This window comes from Mobula birostris, chromosome 11 (genome assembly GCF_030028105.1).
Source record: "Mobula birostris isolate sMobBir1 chromosome 11, sMobBir1.hap1, whole genome shotgun sequence".
Classification (NCBI taxonomy): Eukaryota; Metazoa; Chordata; class Chondrichthyes; order Myliobatiformes; family Myliobatidae; genus Mobula; species Mobula birostris.
In genome coordinates this window covers 116,416,917-116,435,632 of record NC_092380.1, presented here as the reverse complement: position 1 = coordinate 116,435,632, position 18,716 = coordinate 116,416,917, and the positions used below count along the sequence as shown (strand labels likewise).

The 18,716-nt window shown below is 48.0% G+C and overlaps 1 protein-coding gene across 10 annotated transcripts in view; it reads left to right on the top strand.

The window, feature by feature from the left end:
• The window catches only part of sirt3 (sirtuin 3), an 89,918-nt gene extending 79,167 nt beyond the window's left edge, over positions 1-10,751 (top strand). For 5 of the 10 annotated variants that reach the window (XM_072272937.1, XM_072272935.1, XM_072272932.1 and 2 more), the window contains one exon: positions 1,010-6,765. In XM_072272937.1, coding sequence (XP_072129038.1) covers positions 1,010-1,216 — 207 coding nt within the window. In that variant the 3' untranslated portion in view covers positions 1,217-6,765. Of the gene's footprint in view, positions 1-1,009; positions 7,197-10,711 lie in introns of those variants that run through there. The other 5 variants (XR_011887824.1, XR_011887822.1, XR_011887823.1 and 2 more) reach the window with 4 other exon arrangements.
• Positions 10,752-18,716: the final 7,965 nt, after the last annotated feature.

Genomic DNA, 18,716 nt, shown 5'->3' with positions numbered 1-18,716 from the left:
GGGACACTGCCTCGCCACTGAACTTGGGAAGGGGTGGGGGAGGAATGAGTGGGAGGGGACACTGCCTCGCCACTGAACTTGGGAAGGGGTGGGGGGGGAATGAGTGGGAGGGGACACTGCCTCACCACTGAACTTGGGAATGGGTGGGGGGGGAATGAGTGGGGGGGGGACACTGCCTCGTCATTGAACTTGGGAAGGGGTGGGGGGGAATGAGTGGGACGGGACACTGCCTTGGCACAGACCTCTGGAAGGAGGCAGGGTGAGGAGGAGGAGGGGACACCGCCTTGTCGTTGACATTGGGAAGTGTGGGGGTGAGAGGGAAGGGAACGCCACATCCCATTTGACCTAGAGAAGAGGGAAAGGGAGTGTCACTGCATCATTGACATTGGGAAAGGAGAAGTGAGGGGGAGTGGACAGTGCCTCATTACTGACTTGGGAAGGGGAGAGGGGACACTGACTCATTGACATCAGGGAGGAGGAGGGGACAGTGACTCGTCATTGACCTCGGGGAGGGGTGGGGGGAGGGGACACTGACCCATCATGAACTTTGGGGGGAGGGGCACCTACTCGTCATTGACCTCAGGGAGGGGTGGGGGAGGGGACACTGACCAGTCATTGACGTCAGGGAGCAGGAAGGGCACCTCCTGGTCCTTGACCTTGGGAAGAGATGAGGGGACATCGCCTCATCACTGACCTCTAGTCCTGAGGTCATGGGGTCGTTGGGTCAGGTGTCAGGGTTGAAGAGTGGAGTGCGGACCCATGGTGTGGGGAGTTTAGTGCAGCTGCGAAGTGGGGTAAGGGGATTGGGGTTAGATGGGGTTTTCTGGCAGTGATAAGCCGAGCTTCTGGGTGATTAATCAAGCAGGTGAGGTGTGACATGGGAATGGTGTTGGGGTTGGGTGGATGGGGAGTGGCCTGTGCAGGTTCTGGGGTGTCTGAGTGAGTAGGTGGGGTGTGAGGTAGTGAACAGCCATGTGGAAGGACCCTCACATCAAACGCATTGTTTCAGGTGGAACCGTTCGCCAGTCTGTCTGAGATGGTGAGGAATTCTGTTCCACGGATCCTCATTAACCAAGATTTGGTCGGCTCCCTCACTCGGAACCCACTGCGGTCAAAGGACGTGGTGGAACTGGGGGACGTGGTTCGGGGTGTGAAGAGACTCTCGGACCTGTTAGGCTGGACTGACCAAGTTAACCAACTGCTCAGCAGAGAATAGAGTGAGGTGTAACCTCCCAACTCCCTCCCGCAGCGTGATTCTCCCTCGATACCGCTCTGTTTTTGAAATAAACATACTCAACGTTATTCAAGTACGAAAGACATACAAAGCTTAGGGTTACCATACGGTTACTGAATTGAAATTAAAATACAGCTATAGGAATCGATAATGCACACAATTCCCTGCTTGGCCACAGTTCTCAGAAATCCCCCATTGAACCCAAATGATCACATGCTCCCTCTCCGAGGCCGCCTTGGCACAGATGTAGAACTGGACGAGGGGCAGAGCATTGGATAGCCCACTGCCTGGACCCACGAAAGGCCATCTTGGCCAGGTCTAAGAGCAAGCCTACCAGGACATCCTCTGAGCGACCCCCTCCCCCACCCCAACTGGGTGACCATAAACCAGGAGCGTGGGGCTGAAGTGCAGCCAGAACTTGAGTAGCAGCCCCTTCAGATATTCAAACAGGCTGCAACCCCTCGCATCCATGGGGGCATGGTACATTGACTCCTCCCGGCCACAGACAAGACAGGTGGACAGAGTAACAGTGAAGCTGCTCAGGAATCTATTACATAGTACTGCCCTGTACCTCCGCCCCAGGTCCCCAATGTACAGGGGAATGACCCCTGCACAGACAGACTTCCGCTGGTGGCCTCCCTCACTGCCTGATGGTAAGCCAGGCTGCCACAGTGTGCCCGGACGGCAGGCGAGGGCACTGAAGTGAGAAATGTGCAACGGAAGCCCGTACGAGAACCATCTCGACACATCGTGGAGTACTCTGACCAGAAGAGCCCACTCCAGACCTGCAGTAGCTTCTGGTGAAACCCTGGCATCTCCCGCATGGTGACGTGGCTGATGCTTGCCACCGGGAGCCATGTGCCCTCCTTTACGCAATGCCACAGGCAAAGTAAGTGTGTCACCAGTGCGTGCCATCTCAGAGGGTGTTGAGGGAGAGAGCTGCCAGCTGGGTATGTACGTACACCAGTGACCGACCACCCTCTGCAATCAGAATACTCAGGACCACAGCAGAGACACAGTACCTGGTGTGCCCCAGAAGAAGTCCACCAACTTTGTCAGGATCCTGGTGACAAATACAGTTGGTGGGACTAGAGTGACCAGCTGGTACCAAGGCGTGGAGGCTAATGACCAACGCCCTGCCCCGGTAGAAGATTGCCACCATCCCAGTCAGCAGAGACTTCTGTCTCTACGACCCGCCAGTTCGCCGGCCAAGTCTCTGCAGTGAAGACCCCCAGATAGAGGAGGTCTGTGGTGCTCCACGCAAATGGTCTTAGATCCTCTGGCAGGGAGTCCATCTCCCGCTGAGCCACTAAAAGACCAGAGCACATTCTCCTGTTGACCCTGGCTGGCAGAGAGTGTGGCTGAGAAGACCGGTTGGTAGTCTCGCATCCTCTGTAGGTCAACAGGTTTGGTGATCGTAAGATATTGGAGCAGAAATAGGCCTTTTGGCCCATTGATTCTACTCTGCCAATTCATCATGGCTGATCCATTTTCCCTCTCTCTTGTCTTCGCTCTGTAACCCTTCATGCCCTGACTAATCAAGACTCTTTTGCCTTAAATTGTTGTTCACTTCACTTGTTTGCATGATTTGTGTATTTTTTCTTTCTCTTGCACACCAAGTGTTGCTTTTTTATTTTGAGTTTTATTTTATTTCTTTAAATTGGGTTCTTCCAAGCTTTGTGGCTACTTGTGAACAAGCAAATCTCAAGGTTGTATAATTTATACATTCTTTGATAATCAATGTACTTGAATCTTGAAGTATACCCAATAACTTGGCTTCCACAGCTGCCTGTGTCAACAAATTCCACACCACTCTGGACAAAGAAATTCCTCCTCATTTCCATACTAAAAAACCACCTGTCTATTCTGAGGCTGTGTCCTCTAGTCTTAGACTCCCGCACCATAGGAAACGTTCTCTCCACACCTACTCCATCGAGGCCTTTCAACATTTGATAGGTTTCAATGAGGTCCCCCTTCATCCTTCTGAATTCCAGTCAATACGGGCCCAGAGCCCTCAAACACTTCTCATACTTTTAATCCCAGAATCATTTTTGTAAAGCTCCTTTGAACTCTCTTCAATGTCAGCAGATCCTTTCCTAGATAAGGTGCCCAAAACTGCTCACAACACTCTGTGAGGCCTTACCAGTGCTTTATAAAGGCTCAACTTTACATCCTTGCTCTGATATTCTAGTCCTCTCAAAATGAATGCTGGCATCATATTTGCCTTTCTCACCACTGACTCAACCTGCAAATTAACCTTTAGGGAACCCTGCTCGAGGTCTCCCAAGTCCCTCTGCACCTCAGAATTTTGAATTTTCTCTCCATTTAGAAAATATTCTACCCTTTTATTTCTTCTACCAATGTGCATGACTATACACTTCCCGACACAGTATTCCATCTGCCATGTTGGTGAGGCCTAATTAAGAATATTGTGTGCCGTTTGGTAACCTACCTACAGGAAACATGCAAGCAAGGGCTGAAAGAGTGCAGAGAAAATTTACAAGGATATTGCCAGGTCTAGAGGACCTGAGTTATAAGGAAAGATTGAATAGATTTGGACTGTATTCTTTAGAATGAAGGAGATTGAGAGGAAATTTGATAGAAGAATAGCAAGTACTGGCGCTTCTAAGGAATATAAAAGTGGATAAGTCTCCGGGTCCTGACAGGATATTCCCTAGGACCTTGAGGGAAGTTAGTGTGGAAATTGCAGGGGCTCTGACAGAAATATTTCAAATGTTATTAGAAATGGGGATGGTGCCAGAGGATTGGTGTATTCCTCATGTTGTTCCATTGTTTAAAGAGGGTTCTAAGAGTAATCCTAGCATTTATCGGCCTGTGAGTTTGACGTCAGTGGTGGGTAAATTGATGGAAAGTATTCTTAGAGATGGTATATATATGTATCTGGATAGACAGGGTCTGATTAGGAACAGTCAACATGGATTTGTGCGTGTAAGGTCATGTTTGACAAATCTTATTGATTTTTTGAAGAGGTTACTAGGAAAGTTGACGAGGGTAAAGCAGTGGATGTTGTCTATATGGACTTCAGTAAGGCCTTTGACAAGGTTCCACATGGAAGGTTGGTTGGGAAGGTTCAATCGTTAGGTATTAATATTGAAGTAGTAAAATGGATTCAGCAGTGGCTGGATGGGAGACGCCAGAGAGGAGTGGTGGATAACTGTTTGTCAGACTGGAGGCCGGTGACTAGTGGTTTGCCTCAGGGATCTGTACTGGGTCCAATGTTGTTTGTCATATACATTACTGATCTGGATGATGGGGCGGTAAATTGGATTAGTAAGTATGCAGATGATACTAAGATAGGTGGCGTTGTGGATAATGAAGCAGGTTTTCAAAGCTTGCAGAGAGATTTAGGCCAGTTAGAAGAGTGGGCTGAAAGATGGCAGATGGAGTTTAATGCTGAAAAATGTGAGGTGCTACATTTTGGTAGGACTAATCAAAATAGGACATACATGGTAAATGGTAGGGCATTGAAGAATGCAGTCGAACAGAGGGATCTAGGAATAATGGTGCATAGTTCCCTGAAGGTGGAATCTCATGTGGATAGGGTGGTGAAGAAAGCTTCTGGTATGCTGGCCTTTATAAATCAGAGCATTGAGTATAGGAGTTGGGATGTAATGTTGAAATTGTACAAGGCATTGGTAAGGCCAAATTTGGAGTATTGTGTACAGTTCTGGTCACTGAATTATAGGGAAGATGTCAACAAAATAGAGAGAGTACAGAGAGGATTTACTAGAATGTTACCTGGGTTTCATCACCTAAGTTACAGAGAAAGGTTGAACAAGTTGGGTCTTTATTCTTTGGAGCGTAGAAGGTTGAGGGGGGACTTGATAGAGGTATTTAAAATTATGAGAGGGATAGATAGAATTGACGTGGATAGGCTTTTTCTATTGAGAGTAGGGGAGATTCAAACAAGAGGACATGAGTTGAGAGTTAAAGGGCAAAAGTTTAGGGGTAACATGAGGGAGATCTTCTTTACTCAGAGAGTGCTAGCTGTGTGGAACGAGCTTCCAGCAGAAGTGGTTGAGGTAGGTTCGATGTTGTCATTTAAAGTTGAATTGGATAGCTATATGGACAGGAAAGGAATGGAGGTTATGGGCTGAGTGCAGGCCGGTGGGACTAGGTGAGAGTAAGCGTTCAGCACTGACTAGAAGGGACGAGATGGCCTGTTTCTGTGCTGTAATTGTTATATGGTTATATTAAGAGGGGTATAGATCAGATAAATGCAAGCAGGCTTTTTTCACTGAGGTCAGGTGGGACTACAACCAGAGGTCACATCCTAAGAGTGAAAGGGGAGAAGTTTAAGGGGAACATCAGGGGAAACTTCTTCACTCAGGGGGTCATGGGATTGTGGAGTGAGCTGCCAGCACAAGTGGTCCAAGTGAGCTCGATTTCAACATCTAAGAGAAGTTTGGATCGGTCCATGGATAGTAGGGATATGGTGGAGTCTTGTTGGAAGTACACTTTGGCATGGACTAGATAGGCTAAAAGGCCTGTTTGCATGCTGTACATTTCCTGCACCTTCCAACATGCTCCCAAAAAATTCCAGCTATTACTATTCTGTTGTCATCCCTGCTTGTGTTCCTTTCTAATCAATCTTGGCCAGCTCCTCTCTCATGCCCCTAATTCCCTTTACTCCACTGTAATACTGATACATCTAACTTTAGGTTCTCCTTCTCGAATTACATGGTGAATTCTTTCATATTATGAACACTGTCAGCTAAGGGTTCCTTTGCCTGCGATCAATCCAGGTTCATTCCACAACACCAATGGAATTGCTGATCCCCTTGTGGGCTCAACAACACGCTGCTCCAGGAAGCCATCTCATAGGCTCTCTAGAAATTCCCTCTCTTTGGATCCAGCACCAACCTGATTTTCCCAATATTGAACCCCCCCCCCATGACTATTGTAACAGTACCCTTTTGACATGCATTTTTTTAATCTCCTGTTGTAACTTGTAGACCACAAGTTTGCTACTGTTTGGAGGTCTGTATGTAATTCTCATCAGGGTCTTTTTACCCAGGCAGTTCCTTAGCCCTACCCACAATGATTCTACACCTTCTGATCCAATGTCACCTCTTTCTAATGATTGGATTTATTTTACTAGCAGAGCCACCCCATCCCCTCTGCCTACCTGCCTGCCCTGTCGATACAATATGCATCCTTGGATGTTAAGATCTATAATCTTCTTTCAGCCATGAGTCAGTCAAAGTCATACATGCCAATCTTTAACTGTGCTACCAGTTCATCTACCATTTTCCATATATTGTGTGCATTCAAATATAACACCTCAGTCTTGTATTCACCCTTGTCAGTTTTGTCCACCTTTTACATTGTAACTCATCCTATTGACTGCAATTTTGGCCTTTCATCAGCCTCTCCTTGCTGGGAGTCTCACTGCACACTGCCTCTGTTTGTAAACCAGGCACGTTGTGGCAGCATGCAACAGACTGACACAGGCAACAAAATGGAGTCTGAGTCAAACGCTCACAGAGACTCGAGGAGGTAGTCATGATCACCCTGTCAAACACCTTCTGATCGAGAGAGTGAAAGACAGCTGACTGGCCAGCATTACGGAAGAGATGGATCTGGTCCCAGATGAGAAGAAGTTGTCCTGAATGGACCAACCCAGGACCATTTTGGACTGTTCTGGGTGGATCATTTAGAACAGCATGGAACCCAGGCAATCAGCCATTGTCTGGGCATGGACAGACACCAGGCACCAATTCCTCAGGTGGGGAAAATCCCCTTCTTCTGCAGCAGGACCACGACTGCCCTACTCCAAGAGAGGGACATCTTACCTGTCACAGACTTTTGCTCAGGACCCTGGTGTAGTCAGAACCCAATATGTCCCCAAAATTGAAATTCTAGTCACTGAAATTGAACAATTCAGTTCACTTCACCCATGGTATGTAACTTGTGCTCCTTACATAAACATTAAAAAATTGCCAACATTATAACTGTCTTTCTCTTTGTTTTTTAATGGTCTCTGTCTCTTTGTTTTCATCCTTTTTCACCAATTCCCTTTTTTTAAAGAACAGTTTCATTTTGTGAACAGTTTCATTTCGAGTTAGAACTCTTTTTAAAAAAGCACAGAATCTAATGGAGGTCTGGATAGACTACCTGAACACTCCGGCAAAGTGAGAGGATTATTCTGCCACTTCCGTCACTTGCCCTAAGCCGTCAGGCTATGGAGTATATCTCTGTGGCAGAACAGACAAACAACCTGATCTGGTGTAGGTTCCTGGCAGTGTTGGAGCGAATAGAGATTTGTGAACAAGTGTGTCCACCTCAGGTAAGTGGTTCTCGTCATCAGGCTATGGAGTATATCTCTGTGGCAGAACAGATAAACAACAATAGACAATAGACAATAGGTGCAGGAGTAGGCCATTTGGCCCTTCGAGCCAGCACCGCCATTCACTGTGATCATGGCTGATCGTCCACAATCAGTATCCAGTTCCTGCCTTATCCCCATAACCTTTGATTCCGCTGTCTTTAAGAGCTCTATCCATCTCTTTCTTGAAAGCATCCAGAGACTTGGCCTCCACAGCCTTCTGGGGCAGAGCATTCCATATATCCACCACTCTCTGGGTGAAAAAGTTTTTCCTCAAATCCGTTCTAAATGGCCTACCCCTTATTATTAAACTGTGGCCTCTGGTTCTGGACTCACCCATCAGCGGGAACATGCTTCCTGCCTCCAGCGTGTCCAATCCCTTATTAATCTTATATGTTTCAATAAGATCCCCTCTCAGCCTTCTAAATTCCAGAGTATACAAGCCCAGTCGCTCCAATCTTTCAACATATGACAGTCCTGCCATCCCAGGAATTAACCTTGTGAACCTACGCTGCACTCCCTCAATAGCAAGAATGTCCTTCCTCAAATTTGGAGACCAAAACTGCACACAGTACTCCAGGTGTGGTTTCACCAGGGCCCTGTACAGCTGCAGAAGGACCTCTTTGCTCTGATACTCAATTTCCCCTGTTATGAAGGCCAGCATGCCATTAGCTTTCTTCACTGCCTGCTGTACTTGCATGCTTGCTTTCAGTGACTGATGTACAAGAACACCTAGATCTCGTTGTACTTCCCCTTTTCCTAACTTGACACCATTTAGATAATAATCTGCCTTCCTGTTCTTGCCACCAAAGTGGATAACCTCACATTTATCCACATTAAACTGCATCTGCCATGCATCTGTCCACTCACCCAGCCTGTCCAAGTCACCCTGCATTCTCATAACATCCTCCTCACATTTCACACTGCCACTCAGCTTTGTGTCATTGGCAAATTTGCTAATGTTACTTTTAATTCTCTCATCTAAATCATTAATATATATTGTAAACAGCTGCGGTCCCAGCACTGAACCCTGCGGTACCCCACTGGTCACCGCCTGCCATTCTGAAAGGGACCCATTAATCACTACTCTTTGTTTTCTGTCAGCCAGCCAATTTTCAATCCATGTCAGTACTCTGCCCCCAATACCATGTGCCCTAATTTTGCCCACTAATCTCTTATGTGGGACTTTATCAAAGGCTTTCTGAAAGTCCAGGTACACTACATCCACTGGCTCTCCCTTGTCCATTTTCATAGTTACATCCTCAAAAAATTCCAGAAGATTAGTCAAGCACGATTTCCCCTTCGTAAATCCATGCTGACGCGGACTGATCCTGTTACTGCTATCCAGACATGTTGTAATTTCATCTTTTATAATTGACTCCAGCATCTTTCCCACCACCGTCAGGCTAATCGGTCTATAATTCTCTGTTTTCTCTCTTCCTCCCTACAACCTGATCTGGTGTAGGTTCCTGGCACTGTTGGAGCAAATAGAGATTTGTGAACAAGTGTGTCCACCTCAGGTAGTTGGTTCTCGTCATCAGGCCACTCTATTTCTTCCTCTACCTTTCATAGACTTTGAAGACACATGAGCGCACGCCTGTTCCACCTGATGTCACCTCGTGATCTTCTGTGACAAATGAGGGTGGTGCATGCTGCCCGACTATTGTTCCTTTGGTGAACTGGTCTGAAACCCAAACAGCTTCACCACTCTTGAGCGGTGACAAAGATCTTGTTCTGTGTCTGAGACCGTGCATCCTCTTTGTTTTCTCATGTGTGTTGTCTCAAAATTTCTCACTTTGTCTAAGTCTGGTCAGTGAGGTTAGAGAAGGGAAGGGAGAACAGGCAGGCTTGATCTCAGTCTCTGGACCATTGATGTCGCTACCTCATATTGCAACTAAACTAGTACACCAGCCTTGTCTATTTGAATCCAGAGCCTCAAGGCAAGCTGTCTCGGTCTGAATCATGGACTTCTTTGACCTCCTGAAGAACTGGTTTTGACTGACACTAGATCTTATAACGGCCAACTCTGTTCCATTAGTGGCATTTCACTTCTTTTGCTGGACAGAGTTGACGTGGAATGGAGAGTTGCTGCATCTCCTGCAGTTGGGCATTTTCCCTTCTCTTTGGTTCACTTCTCTGTTTTATTTGAGTTGAGCTCTACTGTTGCTTCTTCCTGACTGCATCCTTCTTTTTGTACAGCTTCTAGCTTTACCTCAGCATCATTTCCATGCCTGAGTTCTTCCTGTGGCTGACAAACATTCTCACTCAGCCTGACCATTGTAATAGTTTTCTATAGTGTGAGATTGAATTGAATTGACTTTATTTCTTACGTCCTTCACATACATGAGTAAAAATTTTTACATCTCTGTCTAAGTGTGCAATGTGAATTCATAGTAATTTATAATAAATAGAACAGTCAATGTCACATGGAAATACACTCAAATCAGCATGAGTTAATCAGTCTGATGGCCTGGTGGAAGAAGCTGTCCCGGAGCCTGTTGGTCCTGGCTTTTATGCTGTGGTACCGTTTCCCGGATGGTAGCCAATGGAATAGATTGTGGTTGGGGTGACTGGGGGTCCCCAGTGGTCCTTCAGGCCCTTTTTTCACACCTGTTCTTGTAAATGTCCTGAATCATGGGAAGTTCACAACTACAGATGCGCTGGGTTGTCCACACCACTCTCTGCAGAGTCCTGCGATTGAGGGAGGTACAGTTCCCATACCAGGCAGTGATGCAGCTGGTCAGGATGCTCTCAAATGTGCCCCTGTAGAAAGTTCTTAGGATACCAAATTTCCTCATCTGTCTGAGGTGAAAGTTGCACTTCTGCCTTTTTCACCACACAGCTGGTGTGTACAAGACCACGGGATTGAGCTCATCTGGGAGAGAGGCCACGATGTCAGCGGCACCACAACGTTTGGCTTTGAAGTCTGCAATGATATGCAGCCCTCACCGCAAGTCACGTGCTGTTCGTTGTGAATCTTGATTCAATCTTGTCCAAGTCTTGTTGTTTCGCAGCCCTAATAGCTTTGCGCAGATCACAGCTGCTTCTTTTGAGCTCTGCTGATTGCCGGCAATGTAAGCTCGATATCACACTGTAAGTACTGCTCACATGTAACTATTAATCCACAGGTTCTGGTTTAGGAAGACCCTGACCGACTTCTGCTGGACAACATCATCGATGCACTTCTGGATAAAGCACATGATTCCATCAGTGAACGTGGAGACGTCCTCATCATGGAAGATATTCCAGTCAATGTCATCGGAGCAGTCCTGCAACATGGGGGCCAGTTGGTCAGACCAACAGTGGACGGTTTTAACTACGACCGTCTCTTGTTTCAGCTTCTGCCTGTACACCAGCAAAAGCAGGATCGAAAAGTGATCTGATTTTCCAAAAGCTGGGCGCAGGAGAGCTTTGTAAGCATTGCTGAAGGGAGTGTAACAGTGGTCAGGTGTGTTATCTCCATGAGTGCTCACCTGGATGTGCTGACAGAACTTTGGAGAGATTTTCAGCAGCAACAGTGAAGACAGCCTCTGGGTGTGCAGTCTCCAGCATGATGATGGTCTCGTGCAGTTCCTTAAGAGCCAGGTCAGTATCAGCCTGTGGCGGAATGTACATCACTGTGATAATAACAGCTGAGAACTCCCTATGCAGCCAGTAGGGTCTGCACAGCAGAACTAGGTATTCCAGGTCTGGGGCACAAAAGGATTTGAGTGCATGCACATTCTGAGGGTTACACCAAGCATTGTTGACCATGAAGCATACCCCTCCTCCTTTACTCTTCCCAGAGAGGTTTTTCGACCTGTCTGCCCGGAACGGGGAGAACGCAGAGGGCTCAGTATTATGATTCGGTATCTCCTCCATCAGCCAGATCTCCATGAAGCACAGAACATAACATTCCCGCTGGTAGAAGATTCCGGCTCTCAGTTCACAAAGCTTGTTATCCAGGGACTGAACATTAGCCAGGAGTGTGCTAGGGAGCGGCGGTCGATTTGCACACCGTCTCAGTCTCACCAGGACGCTGGCCCTTCTCCCTCACCTCCGGTGCTTGTTCCGAGGATCACACAAGCAGGGGTTCCCAGTGTAGGAAAGGCGGCATATAGTGGGTAAATGCCATCTTTCCAATGTTCAGAAGGGTCAGTCTGTCATATCTGATGTGACTATCAGCTACTAGAACAGAAAGTGCTAAGGAAGTTGTAGAAATTAGTAGTATACTGTAGATATGGAATGGAGCTTACAACACGGCTACCATATGCAGCGCCATCTCAGGGCGACTGAAATTTACCTGCAACTGAAATCTCTCTGACAATTTGGTGTCTAGTAGCCCAGCAACAATCTTATCTCTAATGAGCTCATCTCTCAGATTTCCATATACACAGTTGTCTGACAAGGCATACAAAGCTGTGGTGAGGTTATTTACATTTTCATCTAACTCCTGTTTTCTGGAGTTGAACTTTGCCCTCTCATATCTTACACTTTGCTCTCCTGTGAAATATTCTTTGAATTTATCCTACACTGATTTGAACTCCCTTTTCCTGAGCCTCTGTCAGTCCTAATCAATCCATGATGTTATCTGCTTTGTCACCCATGCAGTATATCAGTGTACTTACTTGATGCTCTTCTGAAACCTGAGTGTGATTGTTTGCAACCCTAAATCTCTCAAAGCATCTGAGCCATCTCTTAAAGTCCCCTAGTTTAGAGAAATCAAATGTCTTGGTGGGGGGGTGGGGGGGGGTGCTTTATTAGGCAAGTAGATACTGCAGGTATTTGCTCCATTTCCCAGTTTGTTTTTTTTTTCTATTTTTTATTTATTTGAACTACAAGTGTCTTCTTTTCACTCCTTGAGAGTTTGACTGACTTCTCTGCTGTATCTGTGTCTCTGTGCATTTGCCCAGGCTAGTGGACTGCAGATTATTACAATGTAGCTACTTTTTGGTGCAGCTTGAAGACATTGCCTAACAACCCTGGCCAGGTCTCAGCTCAGCCTCAGGGTGCATACAAACTAGCAAGTAGCATAGGTACTACAGGTTGATAAGACTTTGGATATTTTTCATTGATATGTACAAACAAGAACTCTCTCTTTCTTGTTGTGGATCTCACTTGGTCTGTAGCCCAAATTCCTCGATGGTCAACCACATCTGACACCATGTTCTGTTAGTTATTGAGGGAGGGTGCAGAGCACACCAGCATGACAGCCTTGCAGGATATCCAACTGAACTTTATTTACAACTCTGCTTGTCCGTATGTGAACTCTTCCCATATGGGAGCGGCTATCTGCACTGCGTAGGAATGACCTATTAACTATCACAACACCTATCTTTGGCTTCAGAGGATGCGCACATCCTCCTTTTTGTACCTCCGACGTGGGGAGGTCCAGTGTCCCCACTTCAGAGGAAACTTTGGTCCTCTGCGCCACATCCTCCCTCACGGCCTCTCCAGGCCCTTGCTGAGCCACGGAGATATCTGTACCATGCAGGCTGGGACTAAAGGTCCTATGGTAGAGAGGCCAGAGTATTTTTCTTCCCTCTCCTGGCCTTACTGCCCTTTACCCCCACCCACTCCTCCTCACTAATTGTGCTGGGCTTATCCCTGCTACAGGACCATGGGGAGGACGGAAGAGGGGCAACTGGAGTGGGAGTAATGTGGTGAGACCCTGCAGTGCCCTGCTGTACTGCCATGGTGAAGTTACCTAACTGGTATTTAGGGCAAATCTTACGAATATGCCCAAATTCCTTGCAGGCATGGCATCGTGGCCAGCCTGTAGCCCAGTGGATCCGATAGTACTCCCTTCTCTGTTATACATTAAAGTAGCTGTCAGCATCCCCTGGCTGTTCTAGCTCCATGAATACCTCATGGTAGAGGGTAAGAACATGCCCAAAGCGACCTCCTCTTGGCTTGAGCAGTATACAGGTGATCGGCAACTCGCCTCACCCAGAGAACATAGGTGAGGAAGGAGGTCTACTTTGTGGAGGTGCAGGTGAAGGTGCAATTATGGAAGGCCACTTTCTGTACAGGGCCTGTCACCGGCTCTGCTGGCATGAAGATCCCTTCCACAGTTATCCCCCTACTCAGGGCCAGGGACACCTCTCCAGCGGACAGGAGGTAGAAAGGCGACTCTTGCTGCATCTTACCGATCCCAATAATGCTCTCATCCTCACCCACAGACGCAGCCAGGTGAGCCAACTTCTACTCAGCACTCAGGGATGCAGCAATATCACATTGCCCCACACTTTTTGGAGTTACCAGTGAAAGGTGGTGGCTCCTCGGGAGCTCGTTCACCAGAAGCTACGGCTCCTGCTACGGAACTTGGTCTCGCAATTTTGGAGCTGCAGCCGGCCATGTTAAAGCCCCGGTCAGTCAGAACTTAAACACCACTGAATTAACTCAGTCACAGCACATCAGTCTTACGAAGAACAGTTCTGGGAAGAGAGAAAGCATAGGACTCTCTTCCAGACAGGCAGGGATTCTGTGTGATGAGGCTCCAGTGCAGCAGGACTGGTCCAGTGCTCCTCAGTCCAAGGACTATTACCCTCTTTTCCTACAAAACTATGCAAATTTATTTACAGAAAAATTATACAAAGTACTAATGATAAGTATCGACAGGACAGTGAATAAGTTCAAATTAAAATTTGATTACTACTGTCTATAAAATGGTCAATTCCCTGGGGGATCCACTGCATCCATTGTGACCGAATGCTCCCTCTCCAAGGAGAGCTGGGCACTAATATATCCTAGGAAGAGGGACGGGCCACCAGTCCTGGCAGAACTTTTGACTTGCTGCTGCCTAGACCTGTAAATGGCCATCTTGGCCAGACCCAGGAGCAAACCCACCAGAGGATCCTCCTTGTGATCCGCCCCCCACCCCCCCACTGTACTGGGTGCCCGTATGTGAGGAATGCGGGGCTGAAGTGTAACCAGAACCTGAGCAGAAGCCCCTTCAGACACTCAGACAGGGGCTGCAGCCTCTCACACTCTGTATAAGTGTGGTAGACTGACTCCCCTCGGGCACAGGATGGACAGGTGGACGGGGTGTCAGTGAACCTGCTCAAAAACCTGTTGTACAGTACTGCCCGATGTAACACCTTCCACCCCAGGTCCCCAGTGTACAGGGGAAGCACCCCTGCATAGAGAGACTTCCAGTGGGGACCCCACCAGTGTAGATCACCCTGTCTGGATGAGACTAGACCCCATATCCTCAATAGCTCTCAGTAAAACTGAGGCAGTTCCCTCAAAGCGGCATGGCTGATGCTGGCTGCTGGAAGCCACGTGTCCTCCTGCAGGCCATGGGGGCAAAGAAAATACATCACCAGCCCATGCCCTCTCGGAGGCTGGTCACTGTCCAGGTGTCTCTGCAGGGTCCCCAGCAGAGAAAGTGAGTCACCAGCCCATGCCCTCTTGGAGGCTGGTCACTGTCCAGGTGTCTCTGCAGGGTCCTGAGGCGGAGAGCCACCAGCTGGGTGTGCACGTACACCAATGACTGGCCGCCCTCTGCGATCAGAAGACTCAGGACTGTTGCAGAAACCCAATGCCTCCTATTGCCCCCGAAGTTGTCCATCAGTCACTTCTGGTCCCTGGAGACAAAAGCAGTGGTTGGGACTGAAGTAGACAGTCGGTACTATATCATAGAAGTGACCAGCGGATTTATAACTAATGCCCTTCCCCGGAATGAGATCACATGAAGGAGGCCAACCAGTGTCCCAGCCAGGCAGAGATTTTTGCCTCCAAATCTGCTAGTTTGATGGCCAAGCCTGCTCCATCAATCTCAGGTAGACTCCCAAGTAGAGGTGTGTGGTGCTCCACACAAAGGATCTCAACCCCTCCGGTAGGGATCCAGCTGCCACTGACCCACCAAGAGGCCTGCACACTTTGCCCAGTTGACCCTTGCAGAGGACGCAGCCAAGAGGACCTGCCGGCAGTCTCGCATCCTCTGCAAGTCAACAGGACCAGACATAAAAGACGACCTTTATGTCTGGCTCGCGTAGAACCAAAACTGTTAACCTCTTACAGAGAAGGCACAAGACTGGCTCCAGGCAAACTAAGTACAACTGCCCCAACATGAGGCACCACTCTCCCAAAGCACAGGGGCATTGTCAAGGACCCATTAACCTTAACGAGGCACTCCGCAGCAGTGTACAACATTTGGATATGGGCCTCAGAAAGTGGCTTAAACCAGAATGCTTGCAGGCCCAAAAAGGTACTGGTGGTCCACCCTGTCAAATGCCTTCTCCTGGTCAGGGGAGAGAAAAGTGACCGACAGACCAGCCTCTTGGCACAGGTAGATCAGATCCTGGACAAGGTGGATTTGTCCTGGAGGGACCGTCCCGGACTGGTCAGAGTGGACCACTTGAGCCAGCACGGAGCCCGGTGATTAGCCATTGCCTGGGCAAAGATCTGAGGGATACTGGACGGCAATTACGCAGGTTATGGAGATCCCCCTTCTTGGTCAGCAGTGCCACAAGTGCTCTGTGCCAAGAGAGGGGCATCTTACCTGTTGCCATTCTCTCCCCAGTTCCCCTGTATAATCAGTCCCTAGGATGTCCCAGAAGGCCCGGAGAAATTCAACTGTCAACCCATCCAGTCCCGGAAACTTGCATCTCTGCAGCTGGTTGAGGGCAGTGGTCAGCTCCATTAAAGAAAGCAGGGCACCTAGTCATTCTGCAGCTCCAGGGCCAACCCTAGGCAAGTCCCCCCACGGAGCCCTGCGTGTATCGTCCCTGCACAGGCCCGGTGAGAATAGAGCCTCAGGAAAGGAATGGTATATCTCCCACAATAATTCTCGCTGGATCTGTGATGGAGGACCATCCTCTGCCAGAAAGCTTGTGAGCTACCTGCAAACACCTCTCCCCTTCTCAAGAGGATAGAAGAAGGGTGAGTTGTGGTCCAGATCCTGCAGCGTCTGGACCTATGACCTCACATAGTGCCTCCGCACCTGCTTCATCCACTGGTACTTACCCCGGAGGGGCTGGTCCCCATTAGTCAGCCCTAGCCAGGAGTCCCAAGTCAATTGGCTTGAGAGGGAGCAGATCGATCCCAGATATTCTACGCTTGGTTGACCCACAAGCATATTCCTAGCAGAACAGTCAGATGTGAGCCCTTCCCACATCCCACTAGAGCCTCAGGGAGGGGAAACTCCCCTGGTCTTCCTGCCTGGTTCGCCAAAACTGACGGAATGAATCCTCCAGCAGCTGATGATTGAAATGGCAGTACGCAGACCCCACCTGCGCATCGAACGCTGTCCACACGCTGTCCCCGCAATTCACTGCATTAGAGGCAGCCGGCACCTAGAAGGCGTGTGCCTGGAGATGAACAGTTGATCAATCCACAAGCCCCCACCCTGTCTGTACCTGCTTGAGAAAGCTCAGAGGTCAGGGTGAAGGCAACTAAAAAAGATACAAGAAGGAAAAAGGTGAAATATGAGGGCAAACTAGCCAATAATATAAAGCAGGATACCAAAAGTTTTTTCAGTTATATGAAGAGTGAAAGGGAGGTGAGAGTTGATATTGGACCACTGAAAGTTGATGCTGGTGAGGTAGTAATTGGGGACACAGAAACGGCAGATGAACTTAATGGGTACTATGCATCAGTCTTCACTGTGGAAGACACTAGCAGTGTGCCAGAAGTCCGTGAGCGTCAGGGAGCAGGAGTGAGTGTCACTGAGTTTGCCTAGCATTTTTTCCTTTTAAATAGCAAAGGTCTTAAGGTGGATAAGTCACCTGGGCCTGATGGACTACATCCCAGAGCCCTGAGAGAGGTTACTGAACAGATAACAGATGCATTGGTCATGATCTTTCAAGAATCACTTGATTCTGACATGGTCCCAGAGGACTGGAAGATTGCAAGTGTCAAGAAGAGAGGAAGGCAAAAGAAAGGAAATTATTGGCCAGTTAGTCTGACCTCAGTGGCTGGGGAAGTGTTGGAGTCTATTATTAAGGATGAGGTTTTGGGGTACTTGGAGATTATTGATAAAATAAGTCAAAGTCAGCATGGTTTCTGTGGAGACAAATTGAGCTGAGAGTTCAATGAATTAACAAGCAGGGTGGACAAAGGAGAGGCAGTGGATGTCATTTACTTGGATTTTCAGAAGGCATTTGATAAGATGCCACACATAAGCAAGATAAAATCCTGTAGTGTTACTGGAACAATACTGGCATAGATGGAGGAATGCCTGTCAGACAGGAGGCAGCGACTGAGAATAAAAGGGGTCTTTTCTTGTTGGCTGCCAGTGACTAGTGGTGTTCCTCAGCAGTCAGTATTGGGACTGCTACTTTTCACATTGTTTGTCAATGATTTGGATAATGGAATTGATGGTTCTGTGACAAATGGGGTGGATGATACAAAGATAGGTGGAGGGGTAGGTCGTGCTTTGGAAGTAATGTGATTGCAGCAGGACTTAAGACAAATTGGAAGAATGGACAAAAAAGTGGCAGGTGGAATACCGTGATCAGAAATGTATGATAATGCATTTTGGTAAAAGGAACAATAGTGCGGACTATTATCTAAATGGGGAGAGGGTTCAAACATCAGAGGTGCAGAGGGAGTTAGGAGTCCTCGTGCAAGACTCCCAGAAGGTTAATTTACAGTTTGAGTCTGTGGTAAAGAAGGGAAGTACAATGATGGCATTTATTTCAAGGGGAATAGAATATAAAAGCAAGGAAATAATGCTGAGACTATAAGGCACGAGTCAGGCTGCACTTGGAGTATTGTCAACAGTTTTGGGCTGTCTTTCACCTCAGATGGTTGAGCAAGTTTGGTATCGGCCCCCAAATTCTAAGAACTTTCCACAGGGGCACAATTGAGAGCATCCTGACTGGCTGCATCACTGCCTGGTACGGGAACTGCTACCACTCGGATCTGGACCCCCTACAATTCACCTACTGACACAACCAATCGACAGACAACACAATATTCACTGCTCTGCATACCGTCCTTACATATCTGGAGAAGAAGGATGCTTATGTGAGATTGCTGTTCTTGGACCACAGTTCAGCATTCAACACCATAGTTCCATCCAGGCCTGACAAGAAGCTCAGAGACCTCGGCTTTGACCTTGCCTTGTGCTGCCGGATCCTGGACTTCCTGTCAGATTGCCGGTAGGTGATAAGAGTGGGCTCCCTCACCTCCAACCCACTGACTCTC